This window comes from Coturnix japonica, chromosome 2, assembly GCF_054131305.1.
Source record: "Coturnix japonica strain WE chromosome 2, WE-NBRP24, whole genome shotgun sequence".
NCBI lineage: Eukaryota > Metazoa > Chordata > Aves > Galliformes > Phasianidae > Coturnix > Coturnix japonica.
Genome location: NC_140664.1, coordinates 24122409 through 24135422, shown reverse-complemented (window position 1 = coordinate 24135422; position 13014 = coordinate 24122409). Strand labels below are relative to the sequence as shown.

At 37.1% G+C, this 13014-nt stretch overlaps 1 protein-coding gene across 1 annotated transcript; it reads right to left on the bottom strand.

Moving 5' to 3' along the window:
• Positions 1 to 1549: 1549 nt before the first annotated feature.
• Positions 1550 to 10247, bottom strand: SLC7A13 (solute carrier family 7 member 13). The gene is made up of 4 exons (XM_015855899.3): positions 7960 to 10247; positions 5200 to 5331; positions 3118 to 3482; positions 1550 to 2386 (listed from the first exon to the last, which is right to left on the bottom strand). The coding sequence occupies exons 1-4, from the start codon at positions 8681 to 8683 to the stop codon at positions 2141 to 2143; spliced, it is 1467 nt and encodes a 488-aa protein (XP_015711385.2). The 5' UTR covers positions 8684 to 10247; the 3' UTR covers positions 1550 to 2140.
• Between the last annotated feature and the right edge of the window lie 2767 nt (positions 10248 to 13014).

Genomic DNA, 13014 nt, shown 5'->3' with positions numbered 1-13014 from the left:
CCTTTGTATGTTTTGTAATCATTCCAGCTACCTACAGTCAAAGGCCCCTGAGTTACAGGATATCTGCTATCCATTTAAACCAAAGATCAAGTTGCCCAGGTCCCCATCCAACCTGGCTTATAGGTTCCCTTCAGGAACCTATCCTTCCCTATGAGGTCACCCCACAGCCTTCTTTTCTCCAGGCTAAACAAGCCCAGCTCCCTCAGCCTGTCTTCACAGGGGAAGTGCTCCAGACCACTGATCATCTTTGTGGCCCTCATCTGGACCCTTTCCAATAGCTATTTTATTGTACCAATCACATTTTTTTTCCATATGACTTTCATTTTCAGTTACAAATTAAAACATAGGTTTAAATAGGTGACTTGATTAAGGTCAGCTGAAAATCAATGGCACTGCCAGGCACCACACCTGGCTTTACAAATCCATACTCAGTTCTTTAGTCACAGTAAAATTTTCCCTTTCTTTTCATCCATGCTAGAATTCAGTTCTTACAACAATAACTCCAGAAAATTTTCTTTAGCCTTGTGATTATTTTTTTTAATTAAAATAGCAAGATGAAAGCTTTTCTGATGGCTTCATTCAGTGAAATTAAACATTGATTCCTCTCTTGCTTTCAGCAGGATGCATCTCATCTGTATTCACTACTCTCTTGCATGGGCTTCTGTTTAACAGCATTTTAAAAGATCTACATTTTACTTCAGGTTTCCATTCTGTGTACCTCATCACCCATAAGAACAGCCAATTGCTTCTTGCACTTGTTTACCTTATGGGCACTCTGCCTGTACAGCATCAAATCCTCCTTAGTCTTCAGATGGCTCCCAGCCTTATTGGTGGTACCCGGTACTTTGCGTAGCTCTGTCTGAAGATCCAAGCTATAATTCAGACCTCTAAATTGAAGAATTAAATCTTTTAGCAAGGATTTTTCTATTTTGCAACAATAAAATGCTCTGTAAAACTTTTTCCTCTCACTAACACAACATCCAGTGACCCAGAATATCCTGGTCTAAGAGAGATGTTGGTCTGGAGCCATCTACTGGTTGTACTGGTGAGCATTATAGGAACATGTAAAAAAAACCAACAACATTTAACCACGTAATTCTGTCATAATTATGAAAATTACAGAGTGTGTTAATAGATTAGCCCTGAAGTATCTGATATTTCCTGTGTACTGGCTCTTAGGCTTTAAGATTAAATGCTCAGTGGGCTTAATGCAGCTTGGTTCTTAAAACAAAAGGTCAACAATTTATCTTAATTTCATTTTAAAAAGTGGAAGGGAGATGGATTGAGAACAGAAATTCTCTCTTGTATCAGTAACTCAGAAAAATAAGGAATAAAAGAATATAAATGCTTAGTTAGATTTCACAATTTAGTACATTGCTCTAGATATTGAATTTTATTGGTGTGACAAACAGGATTAATAGTTCTTATTGATTTATTTGATGCCTACTAAGATTTCACCCCATATTTCTATGTGTTGGTCTAAAATAGCCAAGGCTGATCAGGTACAGTTTTCTTAGGATTAAAAAAGAATTCTCAGATAATTTTACAATGTTCTTCAAAGCCTTTTTATTAAAAATAAATTCAGACCAAAAAACAAAAGTTAGCAGATGTATAGAAGTTTAAGGCCTTTAAAACCATAAATTCTAATAAACAGACTATTAAGAACTAGAAATAATCTAGCCAACTTACTTTGGAGACTAAATGTGCATTATTAAATGATGTTGACAAGTACATATGTACTTATTTATGATAATATTGGTAAGTATTGGTTCCATAATTTAGTTTTATTTCCGTTGTTTCAATTATATATGCAGCTTCAGCGGTGCCTTCAGGAACAAGAGGGATTCATTTTATATTTTATCTCACCAATTTAAAGGAGACTATGTGCATCTATTAAATATGTACATCTATGCATATGTATGCATACTAACATTTACTTATAAACACAGTCCTGAAACTAAATGTCTATATATACATATTCATATATGTATACACACATACTTGTACATACATATTTGTATATGCATATGCAAGCACTTATTCCTATATATGACATGCAACATCCAATTCTTGACCTACAATCTTAGTTAAAGAAAATCTCCTATTGGCTGTCAGTTGCACTGGGATTAAAAAGTTGCCATTATTCATATTTAGTCTCATCAGAACCTTCAGCAGGAGAAACTTCCAGCAGTAGCTGCAAGTAGCAAGTAATTTTATCCAAAAATGCAAAATGCAATTTGAAATGTACAAAAGGAAAATATACAATAAGACTCCCCAGCATAAAGAAAAAAGCATACAAATATTGCATATTTGGAGACCAGACAATAGGAGCCAAAACTAAGAACAATGACATGGCCACCATCACAAATGGAACTGGTAGAAACACCTGCAAGAGGAAGAAAAAAAAATATTAGGAAGTAGCTGACCAACCATAGTTTTGTGTATCATTCATTACAGTAATAATGCATTCTTTGCCACACCATAATACCATTTGCTTTGCTCCAGTCTCAACGCAGGGGGGGACTTATCTGACATAAAATTGTCTACAACACTTGTTCAGGCTCCTTCTATCATTAAGGAAAAGAGATAAGCAGCACCTGAAAAGCATTCACCCACATAATAGTATGGACACCTGAAATAAACTCAGCACTGGGTACCTAGAGGAAGCTTTCACAATTAATGCTAATTAATTGTGTATCTCCAACCTAGTGTTCTGACAGATTGAGATGAAATCAAACCTGTGTTTGGGTGAAGAAGGATGAAAGGACACAAAGGTCACCTTAAACCAACAACTGCCAGCCTGGATCCCACATGGTTCCTGTCACTGCTCCACATCAGTATTGTTTCCTGTTCCTCATCTGCACATCTCCCCAGTTCTATGCATATTCATCTCTTGTTTTCAGGTAAGCTCTATTTTTATTTTTTTTTTACCTTTTCCCTTCAGTATGAAGCAGAGTTGTCCCAGACCATGAATAAGAGTTCTAATAATCATTGTGATTATCATTTATATTTCTGTAGTAACTATCAACTTTTGTCTTGCATTTGTTCCATAACTTTTGCATGATGCCCATGACTCAAAAAAGCCAAAAGAATATTTAATAACTTATTCCCAATTACTTTGTATGGTCGATGTAGGTTAGGTTCTCGGTATCGAAGTACAATCAGGCTTGCACAAGTCAATCCAATCATAAGCCAGGCAGAAAATCCAAAGTAATTTGTTAACATAATAAGGTCAGAGGGGATAACAAAAATGGATGCAATGATGGTTGAAAAAATCATGGCTGGTGCTGGAGTACAAGTATGGACGTTAAGCATGGATATTAAAACAGGTAAATGTCCTGACTGACTTCCAGCATAGCTTAATCGACCCAATGTGAACACACTGCTGTTGAGGGCACCAAATATCGAGACAGCAACGGAGAGAGGAATGATCCAGGCAACAGAGGGGATCACTCGATCAGCCCAAGTTACTGCCACAGCAACTGCAAGAAAACAAAGTGTCAGTAGTGGTGTAGGTACCATGCTCTGACTTTCCAACAGACTCAAGAAAAAGGAAACTTAAAATGCATAAAATATCTATTACTTATTGGGAATGTCTGGTTTTTGTTTTGGTTTGGTTTTTGGTTTTTTGAATAATCAAATGAGTCTATTCTAATCCTATCAGTATTGTATTCAGGAGCTAAAACTTGCATGGAGAAGGTAGCATGAAGGACTGCTGACTACCACAAAAGCTCCTGGGTGAAGCCACAGTGGCCAACAGGAAGCAATGGACTGAGCACCTTGTAAGCATTACAGCTGCATCTCGGCATCATGAATAACAAATGTAGACATGTGAGCAGGGCAGTCTGAGTAAAGAAAATAATGGAGGCATGAATCTGCCTGACCACAGAGGTGACATGGCCTGCTGGTAAGAAGAAACACAATTGTATGTATGCTAAAAGACAGGTCATAAAGCATGTTATTAATCTGATTTTGCTTTGGGTAGAGCTAGGAAACGTGAAAGATTATTGCTGGACAAATGATTTTCCATATTTCTCAGAAATTGGTGATGGCCTGCATTATATTGAGGACTGATTCTTAGCAGGCCTTTAACTGAGTGTCGTGAGGAATATAGGTCTTGCAGTGATTTGCACTGCATAAAACTCCTCAGATTAGGGGAAAAGATAACAATGTAGTGAGCAACCAAGAACTGCCGCAGTGTATAGCAGTGTCTGAAATGAGAGATATAATTTTAAGGCCATCTCCTCAGCTGACGTAAATAAGCACAGCTCCAGCATCATTTCAGGAACTGCTTGTGCCAGCCAAGCACCTGCTCGCTGATATTCTGTTATCTACTGCTGCTTTCCTGCCAGAATGGATCTGTAAATGTGTCTCTCCCAGCAGATAGCCTGATCATGGGCAGACAACACTATGGGGCTGCTGAGTGACAGCTACACCATCATTTATGTTATTGAGCTGTTTTCACAGAGGAAAAAGAAAAAATAATAATAATAATTTTTTTTAAAAAATTGATTTTTTTTGTCACTCCTGGACAAGGCAAGGTCTGACAGTTCAGTCTCATTAGGCTGGGATCTTAAAAGGTGCTGCTTGGACAATCAAAGAGAAATACAGCTCCTCTTGGCCCTTTTTATGCACAGCTTATTGGCGTGGCATCTGAGAAAAGCTTTACAGAAACTGGACTTTTGTACAGGGTCTTCCAAGAAATGAAAATACTTATCATGAATAACCCGTCTTCAGCCCCAAATGGCTATATTTTCCTATTGCCTTTTTTATATTATTTATTATTACATGTAACTTGAAAATATTATTTATTTCCATCCTAAACAGTAAGGACTTTAGCCTTAGACGCTGTGACACAGGAAAGAAAGGAGGAGAGGGGATTAAAACAACTGGAAAACTAAATCCCTACCTATATCAAACAAGGACACAATCATCATTTGGTTTCCATGTTTTAATGCACTTCTGATTTCTTTTTTAACTGTACAGGTATAAGCCAAATTTTGACACTTACTATATACTCTGTATTCAGTCCAACCTATATCATGCAGAAAATTTAAACCACAAATCTCGTTTAAAACTTAGACTAAAACTCAGACTTCCCAATTGTGGAGTTAAGTGAGCACAAGTAATCCAGCGCATTGACATCAAACAGGTACGCTAACAAACCTCACCTTTCTCACAAAAATATCAAACTCATACCTGAGGAGACAATTTCCTTTGGTGTGAGGACAGTCAGATATGAGATGTTTACCAGTAAGTAAAACACAATTACTGCGGGAACAGCTGTCATCACAGTTAAAGGGATGTTTCTGCTAGGGTTTTTCATCTCCTCTGAAAAACACAATTAATTAAATAATAACAATAAAGCAAGCAGATCAACTTCTGTAAGTGTGGTTTCAGTGGTGAATCTCCACAGAGGTTGACTTGACTGACACAGAAATCTCACCCCAACCCCTAATCATGGTTCCTAAACTATGCTGCTTGTGTGTTCCTGCAGTATTTGTTGAATAGTTTATCATCAGAGTCCTAAATCAAGTATTTAGAACTTTTTCTTTTTTTTTTTTTCCTCCTTTGTCTTTTTTTTAGTTATCAGGTATCTTGGGAAAAGAGAGACCTGACAGACTGATAAAATATGACTAAGTACTAATTGTCTCTGATGTGATTAAACAAATATATGGCTGTACTTTAGAATATTAACTTGGTAATGCATTTCCAAATAGACATACTTTTGAATCTAAATATTGAATGTGAGGCTGTAAAGTCAGTTTATTTATTCTTTCATCACTTTGTAAGCCCTGATTCAAAATTTTCATAGAATCATAGAATGGTTTGGATTGGAAGGGACCTTTAAGATCATGTAGTTCCAACCCCCTGCTATGGGCAGGGACACTTCCCTTTAGACCAAGTTGCGCAAAGCCCCATCCAGCCTGTTCTTGAACGCCTCCAGAGAGGGGCATCCACAACAACCTCGCTGGACAACCTCTTCCAGTGTCGTTACCCTCACAGTAAAGAATTTCTTCCTAATATCTAGTTTAAATCCATTGTCTTCCAGTTTATACTCTCTCAGTTTTTCCTCATAGGGAAGTGCTCCAGCCCTCCAATCATCATGCTGAGTGTATTTTCCTGTTTCCGCCCAAAACATTTCTCTTTGTTCTTACATCAGAAGGTATAGAAGATATAATGGAAGAGTATTGACAGAGGAGCAGTAATGGAGTGCCTTTCAAAAAGGGCAGTTCCCAGCTGGATTCTGCCATTATCAGTTCCATGACAAAACTGGTGGAGGAAAAGTGTTTAGTGCTAAACTTGGTATCTTAGCTTAAAACTACTCAGTCTGTATCAGTAGTGATATAGGCTGACGGGGGAGGGTGAATCTTTTTTCTCCCCAAATACAATCTCTGCCTCTTACATCAGCTATGAGCCTGCCCTATTCTGGGGTGCAGTGCACAGACTGCAGAGAGACAGAATGAGCACAACAGAGAAATGCAGATACAGTTTACTGGAGAACTGGGGATTTATTTAAAATGGAAGAAATACACTTCATAATTTCAAGCACAAAAGGAGGCAATCACCAAAATAGCTGATTTAAATTTGTCTTTGCATTTGTTTCATCGCTAGCTACAGTCCCAACATCCAGCTGGCATGGGATCCTTTAGCTAAGGCTCACAGGAATGAAAGTTATTGTTGAAGAACTGGAAACTCAGTTCAGGAGAGGTCTATAGCATAGCTGCATCTGTCTGAACAGATGTGCTACCCAATGGATTGCATGTATCCCTTGTGTATTTCAATTTTTACTTGTGGCAACTGATCAGCAAATAGTACTTTGTGAACAATTTTGTATTTCCTTGGGTTTACAAATCTGAATTCTTGCCTTTAAGAAAACCCTAAGCTTTCAAAAGCTATATTTTCTGCTTTTTACCACCTTTTTAATTAGAGCATATTCTAAATGCAGAATTAATGGGATTTTAATAGTAACTATCAGGTTTTTAAATATTAACCCAATTTTCACACTGTTCTCACCACTGAACTTTGTGTTACACGTTTCACACACCGAGTTTATTTAACGTTTAATGTTTCTACGTGTGGTAGAGGTCAGCAGATAAGATTAAACATATAACAGCATTATCCATTTGCTTACAACTTAACTCATAAATCTAATGGTATTATAAAACACTGTTCACTCAACTTGTTGCACAGTATGTAACTGTAAGCATTATCGCCTTGCAGTTTTCATGAAAAACTGCTCTTTATTATTGTTACCTATCACTAGATATAGAACAGGACAAGGAAATGAACACATTTGCATGTTTAAAATTGGATATAAGTTATATCAGAAGATTTATACCACTTCCTCTACGTCCGTTCTCAGGGAACTATTATGGGCAGGTTGCCCTATATATCCCTTCAAACTGATAATATTTTAACACAACTCAGTATGAATTTGTTCATGTACAAATCATGGAAGATATAGATATTTAAATACAAATTAATCAATCATCTTTTTGGAATTGGTCAGTTCCAAGCAATAAGCTGGCAAAAATATCTTAATTTAAGCATTCTTTTGTGAAACTCAAAACTCTATTTTTTTAAGATATGACAAATTGTATTTACAAATGAGATTTTAAATGAACCTCTTGAATTTCTCGTGTCGTCCCTTGTAAATGTTAATTTCATTCTGGGAACTGTACAAGAAGCAAGGAACATCCATGTAGTATAGCAATGTCTCTTGTACCAGCCCTATCAAACACAAGACCAGTGGGCAGTTTGTACCTGAAAAATAGAATCACAGAATCATAGAATTGCTCAGGTTGGATAAAACCTTAAAGATCATCAGATCCAACCACAACCTAACATAACCAAGTGCATGAACCCATGAAGGACAGAGAAGTTCTTCTAATACTAGCTGAGAAATGTTAAGAATTGCTATTGTGGAATAAAATCTAAAGAAAAAGAGCAAGATACCTGCCATATAATTGAGGGACCACCAACCACCATAGGCATACAGTCCTTGGAAAAAGGCTTCAGCGATTTGTGATGCGTTGGGCATCTCTGAGCCAAACATGTCCTCAAACCTGGCAAGGTTCTCCTTCCTTCCACTAACGAGCAGAACTACGCCACCAACAGCAATTACAGACAACGCCATCATCTTCAGGAGGGTGAACACCGTCTGCACCCATGCAGCCACTTTGACACTGCGTCCATTCAGAATCCCCAGTGACCATAGGAGAGCCAAAGCCAAGCATTTCTTCAGCACTTCTGGTGCAGGACAAATGCCATAGAAAGGCTGGGTAGCATATTCAGCGAATAGCAAGGCTCGGGCAGCGTTTGATGCTGGCTTGGTAAACGTTGATGTCCAGATGAACACAAAGGCAGGTATGGATCCAAGGCCTCTTTTAATATGGCTGTATTCCCCTCCAGAGAAAGGCAGAGCAGTGCCCAGCTCTGCATAGCAGAGGGAGCCCATAAGAGAAACTAGTCCAGAAGCAGTCCAGATTGTTAATGCAACACCAACATTAAGCAGGGAATGCTTTAACACCCCTGTGGGAGACACAAAAATCCCTGCCCCAACTATTGAGCCGATAATAAAACTTACCCCATCAAAATAACCTATTCTTCGTTTGAGTTGCATCTTGGTCTTTTTTTTTCTTTTCACATCTTTGGGATCACTGCTCTTTTCTCTTCCCATTTTTTTCTTTATTATTTTTCACAGCAGTTTCTATGGCTTCGGTGTCAAGATTACATGTATTTTCCTCTTTGTTCTCAGTTGATTGTCACTGCCAGTGAATGATTACTTGTCATTGAAATGCTATGGGAAGCCTGGCTTAATCATTCAGAAAAGAAAGCATACTTTAGGTTTAGCTGTCTTGTGTGTGAAGATGATTAACTGGTTACTTCAAGGAATGCTGGTAAATCATGGACACTTTGGTTTAATATGTACTTCAGAAATTTGGTCTGGGGATGTCTTTAAAGAAATTGGCCTAACAAATAATACACAGTAAACGCTTTTCAATTCTCTGCTCATTTCCATCAAAGAATTCCCAGACTCTTTAAATATGTTATCAGAAACAAATCTGTAAGTAAAATGGTAAATGGTAAGTAAATGCTATCTCTGTATGAGACCTATGGAAAAGGGAAAGTGAGAAGACATGGCAGCATGATAAAGTTCAGCCCTCTGTATGCTATGGACAGTGACAGGGACATGAGTTGAACAGACAGATATGTTTTTCCACAGTCAGTATATACAAAGAACAGTGATCAGTAGATAACAGTGTGTTTTGCCAAATCACCATCAGCCCCTGCATATACTGGATCTTGTTTATGGTTCTCTTTCTGAACACGGCTCTAGAGAGAATGTCATCAGTTTGTTAATGGTTTTTACAGAGTACTCATCATTACAGTACTACCTCCATAGAAATCTACTATCTGTATTTAAAAATGGTCAGACTCATTACATCAGAACAGCTCACAATGCACTCGACCTAAGAACTACCCTGAAACAGGCATGGGAACAAAACTGAGAGGGCACACACAGAGAAGTCAGAAAAGGTATAAAGGCATGATTCACTGTGACCATTGAGTACCACTGCAAATGCACATACTCTGCATTTACTCAAATCAAGTTAGGCATCTAGAAAAAGGAGACTATGGATTCATGTTCTACACCTAGAGGGAAAAAAATAGAAAAAAAACAAAACTGAGACGTAACTCAGGTGTCCAACAGTAAGCCATAAGACATATTTTAGATGTTCCTGATGCCTCAAGATATCTTCACAGATTTGAAGAATATGCTAAAAGATCTACAGGATTAATTATGTTCTGGAGTGCCAGCTAGAGGTTAGGCTGGAGATCTAAAATGGCATTAGTTGCCTGCTGTAGGCAAACAAATGCCACTTTGGTAAGCAACACTGAAAAGGACATAAACTATGCAGCACAATCAGTGACAGAATCCACAGCCTCAGAACAGCATTTAACCAAAAGACCATTCTTCCATCTTCTGCAAATCACTGTACCACTCAATGTATTTTCTCCCAAGTCAAGTCTTACAGACTTCAAAAATTCTAGTTATAAAATTTTGCACACATTTTAAGCTACATTTATTCCATTTCTAAATTGCAATAAGTTTTTAAGTTCACAAACTCATTACTATGAATAATTCATAACAAATCAAAGCGTTTATTCATCCATATTCAGGAGCTGGAAATTAAGCGTGAAAAATGGTTTTAGATGGCTAAACTATGTAATTTTTTGATACCCAGCAATTCTCAACTTCTTTATTTTGAGTGTTCAGCTACATACAGCTGGAATGAGATTACTATTTTAAAAACAAATATTACACATAATCAAAAGTTAAAGTATATATGCAATTGATGTTATATTGTTCATCCTAAAGTATGTTAATTTCTAGTATAATAGAGCATTTCCAAAATCTCCCAGAAGCAGATTAATTAGGATTTGTTACTTTTTGCAAAGCTGCCTGATTTCAGGAAACCCTACTGAGATCATGATTTTCTTGTGTGCGCTTTCTGTCTAGCTCAGATAAACATTTCTAGAATTGAGAGGAATACATTTGAGATTTATGCAAAGCATGCTTTTCATTTTGCTGTACCAGAGTAGATGAAGGTAAGTAAGAGCAGAGATAAAGACAATGTTCCTACAAATCCAACAAAAGCTGAAGCTCTGGAAATAGCATGCTCACAGGAGCATTACCAGGGGAGAACCCAGTGAAACACAGCTGGCTGTGCAACAACAGCTATTTTCCAGCCAAACTTTTTTTCCCCTTTATTTCTTTACTTATTTCCAGTGCATAATGGCACAGTCTTGTGAAACACATCACTAACAATTCATTTTCAAGGTTTTCTGCAACGTGTCCTACTTCTGAGAGGATAAACTGACACAATCCATATGATTATTTCAAAGTCTCATATGTCAACATCTTCTGCCTCACACCTAACTATGTACACCTGGTCAGATTCTCTTTGATGACAGTATCCACAGACTCAACCACTGAATATAAGTCAAAGATAAAACAGTCTAAGCTTGAGATTCCCCTGATACTTCGAGTAGGCTAAAAGGTTGTATCATTATAAAAATATAAGACCTTAGGAATACAACTTTTATGCTCAACAGGGAATTCTTGTGAATATCAACTAGAGAGTTCTCTTAGATGGGAAAATTAAGTTGATAGAATGTTAGATAACAAGTAAGATCGATTCTTAAACTTCCGTTGTTCTAGTTCTCCAAGCATTGAGGATTTTTCCTCTTCAATTTTCTAACCTTCCAAATTATTTTAGTCTTCAACTTCCAGGTTTTCATTGTCATGAATGCCAGCACTTGTCATGACTCATCTCTTTTAATCACTGTAGTTTCTTTAGATTTAAGAAAAAGACAATACTGAAGAGTAATGAAAGAATACTTCTGCTGCTTAGAATGGATATGCATTATCTCCTAATTGTAATTAACTGAATTTCAATGTTCTTAGACAAGGAGTCTTTAATCACCTTGCAAGAATGTTGTGTGTGTACTCACTAAGTCTTTCCTACGATTCACTCACTGATTAGACGAACCAGAAGGAGGTCCATCTATCTAAACAATGGACGATTTTAAAACACTTATTTAGTTCCTTTTCAATTAACTTCTCAGAATTTCTACCACTGTATTGATTTAGTTCTGCATCTTCCTAAATCCATCAAGAGGAGAAGACAGAGCAAAAATTAGAAGTTAATTTGTCTTGCAAATTTTCATTACATGTTCATCTGTATTTTCTCTGAAGAAGCTGCTGACATTCAGCAAGGATAAAGATACAGAAGAACAAAGCAAAGTCTGAAGAGAGTTTCAAGGATAAAAAAAAAACAAGTATATTTAATCTTTCTTGGCATCTGTCTGCAAGTGATATGTTGTACTTAATACAAATGACAAATATTATATTCTTCCTTTTATTTTTCCTCTTCTTTAGCTCACCTGTTGTGGAGAACATATCATTTTAAAGCAGTTTTCTGTGTCTTGCCATCTGGAAGGTGCTCAACGGCTATTCAAGAATTCTATCTAGGTCACATTAGATAGCAGTCAGTTTACCACCTGCTGCACAAGACCCCATGATGTATTCACAATCTATTTTCCTTAGAAAATGAGATTGCACGTTCAGACACCTAAAATTCTACTGCCTTAACAAGATCTTCTTTTCTTTTTTTTTTTTTTTTCTGTCAAAATTGTTGTACTTATGCTTTTTACTGGAAGACATACAAATCTGTTTGTTTTGTTGACGGAAATATCATTCCACTTTTGCTACTGATAAAGAAAGAAACCCCACATAACAATTAGCTAAATACAGCAAAAGCCACTGTTTTGTGGAATTACACCATGTTTGTAATTTCATCCAACATGAATGTTCTTGCTAGACATACAGTTTATTTATCTAAAGTATTTATTTCCTTAGCCTTAACAAAATACCGATACAAAGATGTTTGCATGAGATGCTGTAAACATTCTGTATTGGGCTCTAAAGTGTGAAGAAAAGTATGGTCGATTTTTTTTTCCAGTAACATATTACTAACTGATGGCTGGCAAGTATAGACAAGAATAGCACTTAAGTGTTTAAATTGAGCCATTCAGAAATCAAGCTTTCAGACTTTATTGGGCTTCTCCTATAGTGAATAGTGACAGAGAAGAGACCCATCCCAGGAACAGCTTCATGAACTGCCCACTGGAGGTGAACAGATTCTTCTAAAAATAGAAGAGGAATCACCTCCAGTGGGCAGTTCATGAAGAATTGTTAGCGATGTATTGCAAAGGAATACTACAACACTGACATCAGACATCATGCAGAGCTCCAGCCATGGCCTCTGCCCAGACCTCTCTGAGCGAGTAGTGAGCATTAAACCATGACTGGTTGAACTCTTAAAACTGTATCAGTCCTACAAAATAATCAGAGCACTGAAACACTTCATTGAAGAGTACTTCAACTTTTAGACACAGTCCAGGATACAGCTAGCCTTGCAAAAAGATCTTGACAAAACAGAA